The 18,071-nt window shown below is 46.2% G+C and overlaps 1 protein-coding gene across 5 annotated transcripts in view; it reads left to right on the top strand.

The window, feature by feature from the left end:
- The window catches only part of dusp8a (dual specificity phosphatase 8a), a 48,939-nt gene extending 33,527 nt beyond the window's left edge, over positions 1 to 15,412 (top strand). For 3 of the 5 annotated variants that reach the window (XM_074632198.1, XM_074632199.1, XM_074632200.1), the window contains exons 4-7: positions 10,122 to 10,288; positions 10,404 to 10,563; positions 10,875 to 10,998; positions 11,678 to 15,412. In XM_074632198.1, the coding sequence (XP_074488299.1) occupies positions 10,122 to 10,288; positions 10,404 to 10,563; positions 10,875 to 10,998; positions 11,678 to 12,908 (1,682 nt within the window). In that variant the 3' untranslated portion in view covers positions 12,909 to 15,412. Of the gene's footprint in view, positions 1 to 3,870; positions 4,711 to 5,185; positions 5,321 to 10,121; positions 10,289 to 10,403; positions 10,564 to 10,874; positions 10,999 to 11,677 lie in introns of those variants that run through there. The other 2 variants (XM_074632203.1, XM_074632201.1) reach the window with 2 other exon arrangements.
- Positions 15,413 to 18,071: the final 2,659 nt, after the last annotated feature.

Genomic DNA, 18,071 nt, shown 5'->3' with positions numbered 1-18,071 from the left:
GCTGACAGGAAGTAAACATGAACCCAAGCTGTTGCCTAGCAATGCAATTCTGTTGAAATGTGCTCAAACGGAGTGTTTCAGACGGAGGGTAGATACACGCATATCCAGGCATTCTGAAAATTAAAGCATGTAAACATGTTCTATTAGAAACCTTTAAATTAGAAACATTTTCTGATTTAGATCAATATCTAATCAAAGAATAAATTTACTAGCGTTGGAATCAGTCCAGGCTTTCGACTGCACTTTTTGACACACACACACATACAAACACACACACACACACACAAACACACACACACACACACTGCATCACTAATGTCCCTTTGCAATATGACTACATCATTTCAGCTCCCATTTCCCTCTGGATTCAAACACCCCCCGATTACTTTCAGCACCCCCAGCTACCTAATCTCCCCCTCCTCTCCTCCCTCACCCTCATTTGCTCCATCCATCCCTCCATCCATCTATCTATCTTCCCCTCTCCCTCCCCTGGTGACTACCTCACCCCCCAGGCATGGCAGCTGTGTTCTCCTGTAGGCATTACATCACTGCAAGAGCAGCCTTGTTACTGATCCCCTGACAACCAGCACTATCAACACACACACACACACACACACACACACACACACACCAATACACACATGCACATACAGACACACACACACACACACGCACACACGCACACACACGCATGTGCACATATGCATGTGTTTACATATGTTGGAGCAAATAAATGTCCACCCGGTCCTGTCTGACCCCCTCAGCAATGTCCTCTCTTGTCTTCCTCTCACCTTGCATCCTCTTCACACATGGCCGCAACACATGGCTGCACACACACACACACAGCTGAACTCACACACACATTAACTCATCACCCTAACCTGCCCTATCCGGAGAATGACGACTCTCTTTCCCCTGATATCCTGACAGATGATCTGTGGTGTCGGATGACGCTCCTGTCGCTGCCTGTCTGACCAGGGAGTGAGCGCTGGTTCGGGCGTTGATGAAATGTATTAAATGAAAAGTATTTTATTTATATTATGACATTAGCACAAACTTACATGGTAGGTTTTTGCATAGAATATAAATCTAGATCGACAATATATCAACTTATTTACAGTATTGCAATATATCGCAATATATTGAATCGTAACCCCTGTATCATATGTATCGTATCTCCAGATTCTTGCAAATACACAGCCCTAATTACAATATTAAGTTACTACTGTACAAAATGCATATATAATATTGAGTAAATATTAAGTATAGTAAAGAATTGCAGGCAAAGTGTAAAAGAGTGAAGACAAGGGATCAGAGAGAAGATAGCAGGCAACATCCAGGTCACAGCTGTCAGTTTACAGTACCATTACTTCAATATTACTGCAGTAAATGATATATTTTCATTCACAACACTTCAACTTCACAGACACAAAATTAGATTAGAATGAGAAAAAAGTAATCTCATCTGGTCCAGATAAAGTCTTTCACATGTTAATCTAACAGCCTCATTGCCTGTACATTAGTTCTCCATTCCTGTTTGCACCATTCACAACGCCTGACTTCCAGCGCAGCAGACCGGCTGTGCCATGTTGTTCTGGTCTCTAAGGCCCCTTTTGGCCTTTACACACCTTCTCTCTTTCTGTCTTGCACCGCTATTTCATGCTCATCTCCACTTCTCTCCCTGTCTGTTTTGGCTGGTCTCTGTGTAAACTGTTGCGTTGTCCCAGTAACAAGCCCTCTACCATAAAAGCACGCTCTAAATCTCAGAGATGTCAGCGGAGGAGGAGGGGGTGGGGGGACGCCCGGAGTGACCGTCCTACCTATTTCTGTCGCAGCAGGGCACACATGTGCAGTCAATAAAAAAGGCCTGGCTGTCATTTATAGCGTCTTGGCTGTAATCCTCTAATTAACACGCCTACTATTCTGAGCCTTGTTACCCTGCTGAGGACTAGAGGAGGAGGAGGAGGAGGAGCGGGGTGTGAAAAGAGTGAGGCCATGGTGTTTGCTTTAGGAACCCTAAAGAGTTTGACCATTAAAACACCGGCAGCTACTTTGTTTTGTTGCTGTTGGCTTCTCCAGTGCTGCTGCTGCTGCTGCTGCTGCTGCTGCTGCTGCTGCTGCTGCTGCTGCTTGCTGCTGCTGCTGTGTTTGCATGTGTTAGGAAGTCAAGTGTTTTTAAAGCTGGTTTTATGGCTTCAAGCCACACGGACAGAACAACCAAACCGAGGTGTGCGTTCAAACCGGGATGATGATCGGCGCGTTTGAAGTGTAATAACCCTGGCTGACCACTGTGGAGTGCCACACCTGCTCCAACCAGCTTCAGATGACACACAAAGTGTGTGTGCACATGTGCGTAATCCCCCGTGTTTGTTCTTGGTTCGACATCCTCCCAAAACCAATGTCTGCATTTTTCACAAAGCTCATCATCACCAAGTGACCTATTTCCTCTCCCCGCTCCCTCTCGCTCAGTGACCCACAGTTGAGCGGAGGGGTGACGTAAGGCTGTTCTCACCCGTGTGTGATCATTCAGGGGTCTGCAGCGATGAGATGAGGTCAGCCAGTGAGCGTGCAGCTGGCCCCCTAACTAGACATCTTGTATAAGCTTATTTGCCTTTTTTTTCTGGAGCGTGGCTCGCTGTGGCGATGACTTAATGCACTTGAAGCCCATCTGACCTGGTTTGAATGTAACCACTGTACCGTGATGTCTCAACCTGAGACTGAACAGACAGTCAGACAGGACGTTTGACTGGCTCACTCATGGCAGTTGCTGTTTTAAAGAATCCGTGCTATTTATTATCAGCAAGAAGTTGAACAAACTAAAAAATGGCAGCTAAAACAAACCGCCGTGTTAAATTGATCATGTTATACAAACCTATGTTAACTTATTTGGGCTTGGAAGTAGCTGTATTTGCATAGCAATGTGTTAACATTCAGTCTCCTCCAGCGGTTATGTTGAATCCTTTGTTTCCATAGCTGGACTTGTGGCCTACATGTTTGTCATTCCATAGTAAAGTACCAAAAGTCTGTGGCCTGTCAAACGGGATGATGGCTGCCGACCACGAGCTTGTTTGGTCTTCTCATCACCTCCAGTCTTCCCTTCCTCTTTAGTCTGCTTTAGTTTCTTTTTCTCTATTCCTACTCCTCCTTTTTGTTACAGCTTCACTTTCTTTCTGTCTCCTCTCATCCTCAAACACGAGAACACAATGTCCAAAGACAGGCGCGTTAGACATGAACCAGCGCAGGAAACGTGGTGAAGTCGCACACATTCCCTCACCTTCAGAGACAAATCAGCTTTCAACACACTGACAGTCTTAATCCCCCTCTGCAGTGAGTGTAATGTGCTCTGAAGCTACAGTACATTTAAGGCAATCAAGCTTCTTAAAGGTGCAGAACCTTGTTTGGCTTTAATATGAAAATGATATGGGGCATTTTGAAAAGCATAAATCTGCATTTCATGTATTTATTATTGCATTGAAACTGTCAAGTTCACAAACACTTAGAAAACATTATCTTTCACCTTAAGAAGCATGTTGTCATGCACATCAACACAAGCATTTTCCTTTCTTCCCTGTTCTCAACAACACAGATAATACGCATGTGTTGTAGCCGTGTGTAACGTGTCCACTAAACAGCCTTATGGCCGCGTCTTTTAGCCTCCATCCTGCTCCACAGCTAGGCCCCTGAGGTGGCCGCATATTTGTTGGGTGAGTAAGGAATGTGGTTACATGCCTTAGACATTAGCTATGACGGAGCGCTGGCTCCACAAGAGAGGGAGGGTGCAAGGGAGGAGGAGGAGGAGGAGGAGGAGGAGGAGGAGGAGGAGGAGGAGGGAGGGTAGAGTCTGAGCTCACAGCAAGTGAGCTCATTCACCCCCAGAGCTCGAGGAGAGAGTGCAGCTCCGTCATCCTCTTTGCTGAGAGAGAGAGAGAGAGAGAAGAGGAGGGAGGGAGAGGGAGGAGTGTAAGCCAGCGACAGAGCGAATGGGAGACTGGGAGAGCAAAGCAGCACAACAATAGTGGGCTGCTCTTCTGGCTGTGGACTCACAGAGACAGAGAGAGCGCTCAGAGAGACACACAGGCGCTCTGTAGACCAGCTGCAGGCTCATTACAGCTGGCATATATACGTACAGGCATTACAGACTTTTGTTTTTCCTCTTGCTCTCTGTGTGGCGACCATTCTTCACAAAACCACAGAATTACTGAATTTTGATGCAGGAGCATTTTAAGAATTTTTGTGGTCATTTGGAGGGATTTTTTGGCCATAGATGGTGAACTTGAGGAGCGCGTCCACAGACATCTTGGACTAGTTTTTTGTTCTACTGGGTTCTGTTCTCAGAGGGTCACAGCCTGGACACTGGAACAGCTGACCAGAGTGGACTTGAGGAGTTTGGTCTACTTGGGATTGTTACACTCACAGACTTTGGGCTCACCCCCAATCAGCCCTCTAGAAAAGGAGAACACTCCTGTTTGTTTGTTCTGACATTTTTTACGTGGCTCGCTCCATCCCTGAAGGAGGGGGCACCAGAACATTTCCATTTAGTGTGTGTGCGTGCGTGTGTGTGTGTGTGTTGGACACAGAGTGTGTTCTGGGGGATGCCTCTGGATGTGGTGATCACCCCAGCGGAGGACTGTTTTTGGCCGGACCTGCAGGACACAGACATGAGGCTGAAGATCAGGGTCCGCCGAATGAAGGAAGGGAGAGAACTACGAGGTGTGTATCCACCTGGACTCTGGAGAGTAGGAGAAGTGATGTGTGTGTGTGTGTGTGTGTGTGTGTGTGTCTTTCTGTGTGTGTGTGTGTGTGTGTGTGTGTGTGAGAACATCCCTCCTGGCGAGTAACATGTTGAAGATGTAGGCCTTTGTGTACTGAGAAGCTGTCATACATACAAAGAGTGTGATTTAATGTGATATAAACACAGACGTGGCTGGGTGCTGGGCTGTAAAATGCACCACTGTTGCATACAGTTGAAGGGGAAAGCCCCTGATAACAGTGTGTGTGCACTGCAGATGAGTACAAAGGGGCCCTCAGGTATTGAGGTGTTCCAGTCCAGGCGCACTGCAAAAGAAAGATAGACGTGAATTGAATTTTAAGGACGTGTACAGGATCAATAGTGAGATTTACTGCTACAACAGGCTTAAAAGAATACATGCCGCTAATTGTTTTCCCACCTTTTTTGTTTGCGCAGTTAATGTGTTTAGAGAGACAGAATGGGAAGAAGGAGGATTAAGGGGATGACATTATGAAGACGAGAAGCGATGAAGAGGAAAGAGAGGAGAGAAAAAGGGCTCAGGGGGAGGAAGAATGAGAGCCGTGACCCACGGTATGACATAGTGCTCATGCTCTCTCAGCCTGCGGTCATTGAGATGTAAAACTATCACAAAGGCTCTTTCTCTTTCTCTTTCTTCTCCTCTGCTCTTGGCCTTTCTCTCGCTCCTGCTCTCCCTCTCTCTCTGCAGAATGGTGTCTTGTGGAGATTATGTTATCAATATGTGTGCAGTGTGCACTGCAGGTGTTTAACATAACACCTTTTCACACAGAGCGATGAGGCAATGCAGAGCTGCTGTGAAAGGAAAAATCCTTTTCATATAGCAACACACTTACATGCATTTTGCACAAACTACCTATTCAGTCATTAGGATGCTGGTGTTCTAGTTGGATCCTTTGGGTCATAAATATACGGCTGTAAAGTTTCTATGCAAATGTGGACGCTATATGCATATCAGAAAGCCGGTTCAAAGCAGTCGGCACAGCAGCCCTCCACACCTGCCACACTTCACACTGATAGGTGTGTGTTTCTTTGTGTGCACATGTGCATCCCATCTCAGCGAGGTTTTGCAGCTGGAAGAGTCAAACTCTCGGAGAACGCTAGCAACAAAAAAAAAACAAAAAAAAATCACACATTTGCAATCAGCAGGTGAAAATAGAATTGCGTCTGTCACGGGGTTATTTCGAGTCGCTTCGACACGTCTCTGTGGAAATAGACTTGTGAATGCAGGCTAAATTACAGGAGGCTTTACAGTCCTGTATTGCAATAACACGGCGCTGCTGAAACAGCAGTTGATCAAAGTGACACACTCCCGCTATCTGTCTACCGAGATAGAAGAACAATAAACAGTTTAACCATCAGCCAGGATGACACGCTAATCACTCAGTCATTCCCGGCCATCATCAACCTGAGCGTGAAAAGCGATGACATCATCCCCACTACCTCATCTATGGTCTGTCAATCTACACACGTCTGACAGACTCTATCCTCCCCCCCCCCCCTAAAACACACATACACTCCCATCGCTTCTACAGGCTGCAGCACGGCCTTTGTGGAGCTGAGTGGGACATGTGTGCAATGATGTCATGTTGGTGGGAGGGTGAGGAGGGGTGGTGGTGGTGGTGATGGGGGGGGGGAGGGAGGGGGTCACATTGAGATGCTAATGTCCCCTCATAGTGGAGGGGACAGCTGGAGGGGCACAGAGGATGGCGTCATGTCTCCCCCGATATGAACCACAGAGGAGAGCAATGGATGGGTGCGGGGGGACTCATTCAGGCAGATCAATGCCCCCAGGCTGCCGAGGGTTGTGTGTGTGTGTGTGTGTACTGTTTTGTGTGCGTCCCCCCCTCTCCATTAACAGACGAGTTAAAGAGGGCAACTGGAAGCTACACACACACACACAGAAGCGAGAGGGAGGGAGCGAGCTTGTATTGACGAGGCAGTCAATTGTACCAACAGCAGCAGTGATGTAACAGCAGAGCTCCCATTAACCATAACAGCCAGGCAGGTGTTGTGTGTCTCTGGTCGTCCGCTCAATATCTCCGGGATTCCACTTCCATTCATCTTCCAGCTCTCTGCATCGATTCACAGCAGCAGCAGCAGCAGCAGCACAAAAAAAAGCCAGAATTTGATCCAAATATCTTCCACCAAACATTTTTCACATCTGCGGGATAATAACCTGCACTCTTAAATGTGAGTATTTAGTTGTAGGAAATGACTGATGAAGAGGAGGGGGGAACCAGCGAACAAAGGAGGCCTGAGTGCTTCAGCTATGACAGGCCAAGAGAGGAAAATAAGCAGTTGCATAAGTGATGAAGTGGGCAGAGGAAAACGGAAAAAGGAAGTCACCGCTGGCTAGCATTGCCCATGGCGACACAGTGCCCTCTTTCCCGGTTGTGTTATTTTCTTTCTACTCAAATGTTTTTTTCTCTTTTTTTTTTCTTGTAGCGTGTGTTCAAAATTGGGTTAGTCACATCCTGTCCAAGTACATTTCCCAGAAGTACATGATACAAAACGTGATCAGGAAAGCCCGAAAATTAAAGTTTGAATTAGCATTTCTGTGTGGCACAAGGTCACGACTTCAGCATGTGACTGGAAATTATATTTCTGTTCAGCAGAGTTGATTTTCAGATGTAACTGTAGGGCAGTAGGATACACCCTCCGGCAAGCATAAAGCCACCTCTTGATACATATTGGAGTTTCCCTGACTTTTGAAGCTTTATCTCTTGAGTTCAATGAAGCAGCTTGTTAGCCTCCTCTGATTATCACGCCGCGCTGAAGGTGAACTCATCCCTCCCAGTTGACTTTCTGATGTCATCTTCACAGACAGCTGGGCTGGTGTGTGTCACAGGGTATTTTCAGTGACCTCAGTATGAGTGTACAGTGTGTGTTATGTGTGCGCTCGGATTGGAATGGACGGATGTGTCATCGTTGTCGTTTGGAGAATGTGAGGCTATGTCTCTTTGGGTTATTTGGTGCTCGCTCTTGTGTGTGTTTGTCTGCCCTTTGGACGCTCTGTGCGTGTTTTATTCCATCTTGACAGCACTCAGTGGGGACACGATGAGCCAACTGTCATCAACATCACTGCCCTTCCTCGGCCTGTCATGGCAACCTTAAGTAGAGCGGGGTCAGGTGACGAGGTGACAATGTCACGCTATCTCCTGTGTGACTAACATCCATTTGCGGCGGCCGCGTTGAACTTTGACTACAAGGAAGGTGTTTGTAATTGTGTTGACGTAATGTCACTGTAATGTAATGGCCCTTAGAAAAGCAGGCAGGCACACTCAGTCCTGCTCTCTTATCTCTGACTTCAGCCTCCCTTCGTGCCAGTAACCCCTTACTCACCCTCCCAGTCCACATGCTGGCTCGCCACTCTTCCTGCCATTTTTCATGCTTATTTAACACGAGATGAGGTCACCTACAGCAAACGCCGGTGTAATCATTAATCCAGACGCACACACACGGTCAAAGGGCGCAAGTAATTTCATTCATGCGTTCACTTCCCTTCACACACACAAACACACTTTCTCTGTCTCCACTGTGGAACGTCCTGTCTTCTGTCCTTCTAACAACTCTCTAACAATGTCCTCGCTCAGAAAGGGAAATGGCTGCAGTGTGACGTGAGGCTTTTCCTGTTGATTTAAGTGTCTCCAGGAACATGCCGCTTCCTCACACTGACACAGTATATATGCCTGTGTGTAGTGGGGGGGCTATATGTAGCACCATTTATTTTCTTTGCATGTGTGTGTGTGTGTGTGTGCACACCAGCAGCTTGGGAACAGAGGAACCAGGAAGAAACCCTTCAAAGAACTACCCCTTCCTCCCTCTGTTTTATCAATTACTGACACTAGTGTAGCACCGCCCATAGTAGGATCACTAGAAAGGGCCTCTTGTGGAAATTGTACAGCGCCAGCGCAGTCTAAAGTCAAACTGTGAACTACAAATGTCTGTTTAGTCTACTCTAAAGAGGCCAAAAAGGTTGGATCATATACGCACATGCTATTCTTTGCATTAAGCTTTTCCTTCCTGTATCTCAGTTATCTGACCACTCGTTCTACATCCATGCATCTACCCTTCCCTCCACTCCACCCCCCCATGTGGAGCGCTGATGTCATTGCTCTGCCGGTTGCCATTAATAGCTGGAAACAGACAACCCTTCTTCACTTTGCTCTTAAAGGGACAGTGCACCCAGAATAGCTCTGGGTCATGAGGATGAAGCCTCAGAAGCTGCGGTGTTGCGAAATAGCGCAAAAATACCAAAGCTGCTATCCTCTGAGCGTTTGCAAAACCTTCATTTTGCAGCAGTGTGTGTGTGTATGTGTGTGTACGTGTGTTTGTGTGTGTCGGCCAGACGTTGCTACATGAGTAGCGCAGCTGGGTGTGTGTTACAACGGAAGGCGATGTCCTGCCTGTGCCGTGCTGTGTGTGCTACTTTAGAACAGTGATGTCATGTCTCAATCACTCTCACTCTGTGGCCGTGCATGTGTGTGCGTGTACATGTGTGTGCGTGTGTTTGTGTGCATTTGGTCCCAGATTGGGTCAGGCAGGGCTGAACTAAGATTAGGTCCTAATCTCCTTTCTGGGGCTCAGGGTTTCCTTGAAGCACTCCCCTACCACTCTACACACTCCTCAGCGAGGTCATTACCCACTCCTCTGCACACACACACACACACTTCACCCCCACCTCCTCTCGTTGGCCCCCACCCTGTAGTTATACAACCGCCGTACTGCAGAGTAATGATGAGTGTGGGTATTTGTGTGTGTGTGTGTGTGTGTGTGGACGGAGACTTACAGACAGCGAGAGTGAATATTGAGCATATGTTGACTATTTGATCATGTTTTCAGATTGTATCTTCTTGTTAACGTGTGTGCATATGTATGACCGTGCGCGCGTGTGTGTGTGTGTGTGTGTGTGTGTGCTGCGCGGTTGTCAGGGGGATGTTACTGGGCCTCTGTCCTGGCCCTGCACCTGTGGCCTCTCTCATTCCCCCAGCCTGACGCAATGCACTGCTACAGGACATGAGCTCATGCAGGAAACAGAGCCACACACACACACACACACACACACACATATGCCAAAAGTGGAGCCGCCTGCCTCTTAAAGGGCCAGACGCACACATTCCTGGCCGCCCAACAGTTAACCTAACTCGCACACAGAAGCACAGAGAGCCTCTTTTTATGCTCCCGTTGCACTAAGCAAGACCCAGACATTGTAGCCCAGATTCTCCTCTGAAAGCCCACAGAGCGTCTGCTAATGGTGCTCTCGATGAGTTCATGGGAGTCTTTGTAGAGTGTGTTGTGTGTGTGATTGCTGTGTGCAAAATCATTAGTAACCCGTTCTCTTCTTTCTCTGCAGGAGGTTTCGCTGCTTTCTCCTCCTGTTTCCCCGGCCTGTGCGAAGGGAAACCTGCCACTGCTCTGCCTATGAGCTTGTCCCAGCCCTGCTTGCCTGTGGCTAATGTAGGGCCCACCCGCATCCTGCCACACCTCTACCTGGGCTCACAGAAGGACGTCCTCAACAAGGTAGAATTAAGTTTGCGTCTTTTCACTCATTTTATCACCGTCATTGAAAGACTTGTTATTGTTACCTGGCAACAAAACATAACCTTGAACTCATTTTTTATCTCTATCTCTGCAGGATCTGATGGCTCAGAACGGTATCACCTATGTGCTGAATGCCAGCAACACCTGCCCCAAGCCAGACTTCATCAGCGAGAGCCACTTCATGCGCATCCCTGTCAACGACAACTATTGCGAGAAACTGCTCCCCTGGTTGGAGAAAACTAATGAATTCATAGGTAAGAGGGGCGGAAATGTAGTAAAACAATAACGTGTTTGTATTGAAGATTAGCAATACAAAGCACACTTGAGAGAAGTGTCTCTAATGCCGTGATATTCAATATGACATATCCGCATGTTGTCACAGTTAATAAACGCTCATGTGCAGCTTAGGTAACAATAGTGGCAGGTATAATAACACATCCGTTAAGGTGACCCCCCTGTGCTCTTCCAGGAAATGTCAGTTTGCTTTCAATGGACACTGACTGTCTCCAGACACTTTGTGCTAACCATGTGTATTCATATCTGTTCATTTCCCCCCCAACAACAGACAAAGCTAAGGTGTCAAACTGCAGAGTCATTGTGCACTGCCTGGCTGGGATCTCGCGTTCAGCAACCATCGCCATTGCATACATCATGAAGACAATGGGCTTGTCATCAGATGATGCCTACAGGTACGCTTGCTTCTCCCACCCACCACCAGCTGAGCTAAGGTGTCAGCCCCAGTAAAAAGGCAACTTGCTGTTGAAAGTAACGCTAGACGTCATTTTCTCATTCTCCCTCCCCAGTCGTGAGAAATTAAATTGTTAGATGCCTGCTACGAAACAGTGTGTGTACAAAAAGTAAGTTCTGACCCTGTAATGCCTATTTCTCAACTCAAATGTTTTCAGAAACATCTTGTAGTGTACTGTTTAGCAGTAAAATGAGAAAGTTTGTGATCTGGCAGCCATGTTGAGATCAGTTGAGGAAATACCAAGCACCGCCCACCAGCTGGAGCAAACTTTCTGGTGAGAAGTAGGCATTACAGTTACAGAATATTAATTCATATTTGATCAGCGCTGCCTAGTTTGACCATTTCATCGGAGTTTGCGAGTGATTGACAGCTGCCTCCGTTGAATGAACAGCCAATAGGAACGCTCTCTCTCTCTGAAATGACCTGGGATTGGCCGAAGTCTGCACTAGATTTTTTAAAGCCTGAAAACAGAGCCATGAGTCAAGTTATCTCTCAGAGCACTTGAATTACAATTTGCTGAAAGGTTATTATGGAATTTTTGCCCCAAAACATTTTGCCTACTGCCGCTTTAAAACTGTTTTCCTGTGACTAATATGTTCCAACTCTTTTCCTCCTTACAGGTTTGTAAAGGACCGAAGACCGTCCATATCCCCCAACTTCAACTTCCTGGGTCAGCTTCTGGAGTTTGAGAAGGAACTGCATATCCTGCAAGCTTTGACTTCAACCTCTGATGACAAGATCTCAGAAAACAGCACTAAGCAAAGTGAGATGAACGGCCACCACAGCAACTATGACTCGTCTGTAGCAGATCCACACATCCCGCCAGAACCCAAGCTGCCGTCACCCACCTCCCTCCAGCAAGGCTTCAACGGCCTGCACCTTTCCGCGGAGAGGATCATGGACACTAACCGGCTTAAACGCTCCTTCTCCCTGGACATTAAGTCGGTCTACTCCCCTAACAGTCCCAGCACCTGCCCCAGCCTGGTGCCCACACACTCTGAAGACGTCCCCAAGCTGTTCAAGCTTGACAGCCCGGGAACGGGCACCTCCAACGGTGTCTGCTCCCAGTCTCCCGTCCTAGACAGCCCCAGCTCCGGGGACTCACCGTTCCCCTCACCAGGCAGCGGGGGCAGCATCGGAGGTTTGGGGCTCAGAGGAAGTGAAGGGGTCCACAGGTCTGGTTCTTCCTCATCCAGGCCCAGGAGGAAACCCAAGCATTGCTCCGGCAGCTCCCCAGTCCACTCCCAACCGCACCAACCTCCACAGTCCCTCAGTTTGTCGCTGGACCACAAGAGCCCCAGCCCGGACGAGAACCTAAAGGGCTCCCTGCTCCTGTCGCTACCCTCCCAGCCCACCGTGGGCTCTGAGGCCATGTGGACCAAACACAGAGACACCGTCCAGGCCACCACTCCCGTCACTCCAGTCACCCCCACCACAGACGCCCCCTGGCACTTTGGGGCAGTGGAGGGCGGCGAGGGAGAGATGGAGCTGGGAGGAGGACGGGACGGAGGAGGAGAGGAGTCGTCGGTGAGGTTCGGAAGCAGCTCGGCGTACCTGGCGTTTGGCTGCAGCGAAGGCGTGCGGTTACGAGACAAATCCCAGAGGGAGAAGTCCTCGGCGCCGCAGACACAGAGAGACCACCGGGACTCCACATCGTCGTCGTCCTCCACAGTGACCCTGTCCAACAGCGCGAACAACAGCGGGCCCGCGTCAGAGAAGCAGTTCAAGCGGCGCAGCTGTCAGATGGAGTTTGAGGAGGGCATCTCCGAGACGCGATCCCGAGAAGAGCTGGGGAAGATCGGGAAGCAGTCGAGCTTCTCTGGGAGCATGGAGATCATCGAGGTATCCTGACAGATAATGGACATGATCAGGGATGTCCCTTGGGGGCAAAAATGGACCTGGTTAGAGGGAGTGCAAGAGGACATATGACGGGGAGAAGAATAAGCGTTTTTTTTCGTGCTCCCCTCAAAGACAGTGTTAAAGACTCCAACTGAGAGAAGGACAAATAGATACACAAGCTGAGAGTTAATGTGAAAAAGGTTAGCAAGCGAACTAGCATTCGCACCGGAGAGACAGAGTCTGTGACGTGGTGCTTAGCCATCCTGAACTCTCATACAAATCTGAATAAAAGTCTGGGGGAGGGTGGGGTACAGGGGGGGACTGTAGGTACTGAAACTCTTCATTTTTCTGAGCTCTGTCACAGATTAAAAAGAAACGACCCAGGACAAGTGTCATGTTGCATCCTCACTATATAGAATATCCCTATTTTGACAGAGTTGGGACACAAAACTCTCGCCTGCGGTCAGATGTAGTGTGCTTCAGTGGGTGTATAGCTTGTGATTTTGAACCAAGCCCCATGTTTCCTCCCAAAGCTTCGCCCCAGTGTCAGAAAGCCTCACAACCTCGCACGGCTACGTCCGCCCCCCCCCTCTCTTCCCAGTGTCTCTGCCTGCTACAGACTCTGCATAACAACATCAGACAACAACAACAACAGACTCCTTAACAGCACCGTCTCCTCACCATCACCACAGCACAAGGCAGAGGAAACCCAAGGACTTGATCTAACGGCGGTACTGTATCCGAACAATGAAGGATCCTCAGCAGTTTGTTGCTGAAAAAACTTTTGAAGACTCGTAGCAACGGGCAGTGTCCCCCCAACCCTTAAAGCACAGCGTGTCTTTCCTGACTCCCTTGTTTCCAGTGTTAACAGCGTGATGGGGACTGAGATTTCGGGATGGTGGCGAGGGTTCGCTATAACGGCCCTTCAGCTCCTTTATAAACCCCCCCCCCCCCACAACCCCTCCCATTGCTCCCAGTCACCATCTATGGTCACCACTGAGCATGCACCAGAAAGGCTGACTACAGACAGACAAATACTATATATACAATATGAATATATATAGCAATTTTAATGGACTTCTAATGGACTTTTTTTGTTCAGTTATAGTTTTAATTTATTGTATTGGTTCATTCTGGTAATGAGAAATAATATAATGTTTTGTGGATTTATTTCTTTTTTTCTTTTGTTGAATTATTATTATTATTATTTGCTGTATGGTATTTATGAACACACACTCAAAAAACAAATACACACATTCAACAAATTCAAGCAAGCAATATGTGCTGTTCCTTCTTTGGGGAGAGTGATGTATGACTTTGAAATGCACTTTTTTCTGCTTTCTGATAACCCAGTTCAGTTAACCCCCTCACACACGTGGCAACGAGATTTGGAGGATGATACAGACATCCCACTGGAACTGGATCTCTGTAGTGTATATTCATGGATTTATCACAATCGAGGGCTCAAGCGTTAACTACATTTTTTGTTTGACAGTGTGCAGCAGAGGAGGACATACCTTGCTCATACATGGTAAAAACATTTTCCGCCAGTGTCACGAGTTCTCGCATAACAACAACGATATGCATCAAACGCACGCTCTTTCACAAGTTTGAGATCTATAGACTCGCACTAAGTGTCCTCTCCGAGCCAGCACCAACCAGTTTGACATCATCATCACCAAAGTTGAAACCAACACACACACACACACGTCCTATACTGTACGCACTTACACATATTCTCACACATGTAAAGCATAGGTGGCCCTACACACCCTTTTGTTCATTCTCAGGGGATCTTTCAGTGAGCCAAGCCCGGCACAGGGTACACAGCTGCTGGTACATCAGCACAATGCATGTCCGTAAAGCTCCCTCGCTTTCTCCTTCTCTCTCTCTCTCTCTCTCTCTTTCTCTCTTTCTGTCTTTTTTTTGCTCTTATTTCTTATTTTCCAAAGCTTTGATTCAAAACAGCGCAACAAAACAGAAAGGAAAAAAAAGCGGATCTTCATATTCTTGAGGTGAAAGAAATGAAAACGTTGCTCTCCTGGTGCGAGATGGTTATTTATTTATAATGTAAAATGTGTTTATTTTTCCTTTGACCCTTGATTAGCTTTTCTCTCTGGTGATCTCTGACCTTTGACCTTGGGCTGCTGCAGCTACAGTAAGTTCAGATAGAGGCTTAAGCAACCTCTCCTCTCCTCACCCTCCTCCCTATATTTTTAAGAAATGTTGTTAGAATTATTTATGACATGTAACAAAGATGATGCAGGCTGTCCCATTTGCTAAAATTGTTGTTATCGAAATATTATTATTATTATTATTATTATTATTATTACTATGTTGTGTAAATAGCAACTCATCTAAGAACACTGATGACTTTAGATGAGTTTTTAAAAGAAAATCCTGATACCTTAGGCTGCTTGACGCAAAAATACCTCAGGTTCTATTGAAAGGCTTTTCCTTCCCCTGTACATGTTTTGTGAAAATGAGACAAAAATACAGACATGACAAAATACAAACTCCTCTCTGCTTCTTCTTCTTCTTCTTCTTGTGTGCTTGCATGGGGGCTGAACGGGGTCGGGAAGGGAATCCCACCGAACAGACGAACAACACATTACGACATCCTATACGAGTCCTGGAGACTTGCTATTGATTTTGTGTTTAACCAACTCCACTCCAACCACAAAACACAGCTTCATTGATTTTTTTTTTTTTTTCCAGACTGTGCCGCATGCTTCTAAATGCCGATGGGATCGTGAATTATTTAATAGATGTGTTCAAAATAACTTTATACAAAGGCATGCTTGCCATATTATGAAGTTCACATCAAATTATTCCTTATAATAAGATTGGAAGACAATTCAACACAAATGTTAACAGTAAAAGTAGCGATACTGCTACGTAAAAATATTCGTACTCGCAAGTAAATCTCTGAAAATCATACTTTGTAGTAAAAGTATAAAAGTATGATCAACTAAATGTACTTAAATATGAGGCTACAACCGGCCAGGACAAGGTTATCTTAGTTTAGCTTAGCTTCAAAACTGGAAACAGCTAGCTTAGCTCTGTCGTTTTCCATCCAAAAGTCTGTAAATCTGCCCACCAGCACATCTAAAGCTAATTGATTAACACATTATATGTTGTATATTGGACTGGACAGAGCCAGGCTAGCTGTTTCCACCTGTTTCCAGTCTTTAAGCTAAGCTAAGCTAACCTGCTGCTGGCTGGCTTTATATTTACTATATCAAATCTAGAGATTTAGACAAGAAGATTGATATCACTCTTCTTGTGTAAATCTCTGCAAGAAAGCAAATACTTCACATATTTCCCCTAAAGTACAATATTACCCTCTGAAAGGTAGTGAAGTTCATGTACAAAGTAGCAAAAAATTACTCAAGTTAATAAATTTGCAGTGGTGGAAGAAGTACTCAGATCTTTTACTTAAATAAAAGTATAAAAGTATTAGCATCAAAATATACTTAAAGTACAAAAGTAAAAGTACTCATTATGCATATATATATATATATATACATATATATATATTATTGTATTATAATCATTGATGCATTAATTAATGTGTTCATCATTTTAATGTTGCAGCTGGCAAATGTGGAGCTCATTTAGTCATTTCTTACTTTATATTTATTTTTATTATTGGGAATTTCAATAAATAGGCTATCTTCATCCATAATAACACCTCATCATGTATTTGTTGATTATATTTCATATTTGTCATCTGAATCAGCAAAGTAACTACTAAAAGTATCAAATAAAGGTAGTGGAGTAAAAAGTACAATGTCTACCTCTGCGATGTAGTGCAGTAGAAGTAGCAGAAAATAGAAATACTCAAATAAAATACAAGTATTTCAAAATTGTACTGAAGTACAGTACTTGAGTAAATGTACTTAGTTACTTTACATCACTGTAAATGTGTGTGTATGATTCCTTGGTTGCTTTATTGAACCTGAAAGTGTTCTACATCCAGAAGTGAATGTTAGCTGTTAATAAGGACTCAGAAGCTGAATTGTAAAAAAATAGAAATACAAAGGTTCCTGTGTTAGCTCACTACTAACAGGAGAAATATGCAGGTACAGTGCAGGTTGGCGACTGGTCTGTGCCTCCATCGGTGATTCAGTCCCACAGAGACCCAGAGGCACATCTTGACATATGTAAGAATATATAGATACGTGTGTGTCTGAGAATAGAGAAGCGACAACGTCACCCTGTTGTTCCCTGTCTTCTCTCAGATTGACTCAATGTCTGTCTGGTATTATTCTTCTGCTTCCTCTTCTCACATCAACCACACACCTCTTCCTTATCCTGACTGTCTGCGGGCACAGCACAGGAGTGGGAGGGCGGCTGGTGAGGGTGCAGTGTTTGTCAATGATGTGATGTGTTTGAACAGTGCTTACCTCCAGGGGATGAGAGAATGAGGTGGGGTGGTGGTGTGTGTGAGAAAGACAAAGACAAAGAGAGCTATTTGTCCCGAGAGGACACAGAGTACACTGATGTTACAAAAAAACAGCGTCCAAATCCAGTGTGTGTGGGGGGGGGGGGACCAATTCATCGAGTCCCCTCAATGGGGGCTTGACTACAGAGGCAGTTTTGGTTTCATGATGTCATGGTGGGATTTCACCTCGTGCAATCAAAACAACATCTCTCCGCGAACAAAAGCATCCCTCCCAAAGCCCCACCGTTTGGTTCGATGTAGCCAGAACAACCAGCGTGTTGTTCTGGGACGGGACGAATGAGGTGAGGAGAAGCAGCAGAGAAGATGGAGCAAACACACACACACACACACACACACGGATGCAAAACCAGATGGCCCTTGGCCTTTTTCAGTGGGCACAATGCTGTCTTAATGAGTGTTTCACTGAATCCAATAGGAGACAGGCAGAGGTAATGGCATTATCAGCATCTCCAGCTGAGTCCCTCTGCTCTTCCGTCAGTGTGTGTGTGTGTGTGTGTGTGTGTGTGTGTGTGTGTGTGTGTGTGTGTGTGTGTGTGTGTGTGTGTGCGTGCGTGTGCGTGTGCGTGTGTGTGTGTCTTTATTTTATTGCCATCATGGGAATTCCCCATCACAAGACCAGTGCGGTAATGGAATACATAGTAAATCCCACTTTCTCACTTTTCATGTTGCTGTCTGTATTTATCACCTGGATTATAACGGATAATCCT

Source organism: Sebastes fasciatus, chromosome 4 (genome assembly GCF_043250625.1).
Source record: "Sebastes fasciatus isolate fSebFas1 chromosome 4, fSebFas1.pri, whole genome shotgun sequence".
NCBI classification, from domain to species: Eukaryota; Metazoa; Chordata; class Actinopteri; order Perciformes; family Sebastidae; genus Sebastes; species Sebastes fasciatus.
The sequence above is the reverse complement of the archived record's forward strand: the minus strand, read 5'-3'. Positions and strand labels throughout refer to the sequence as shown.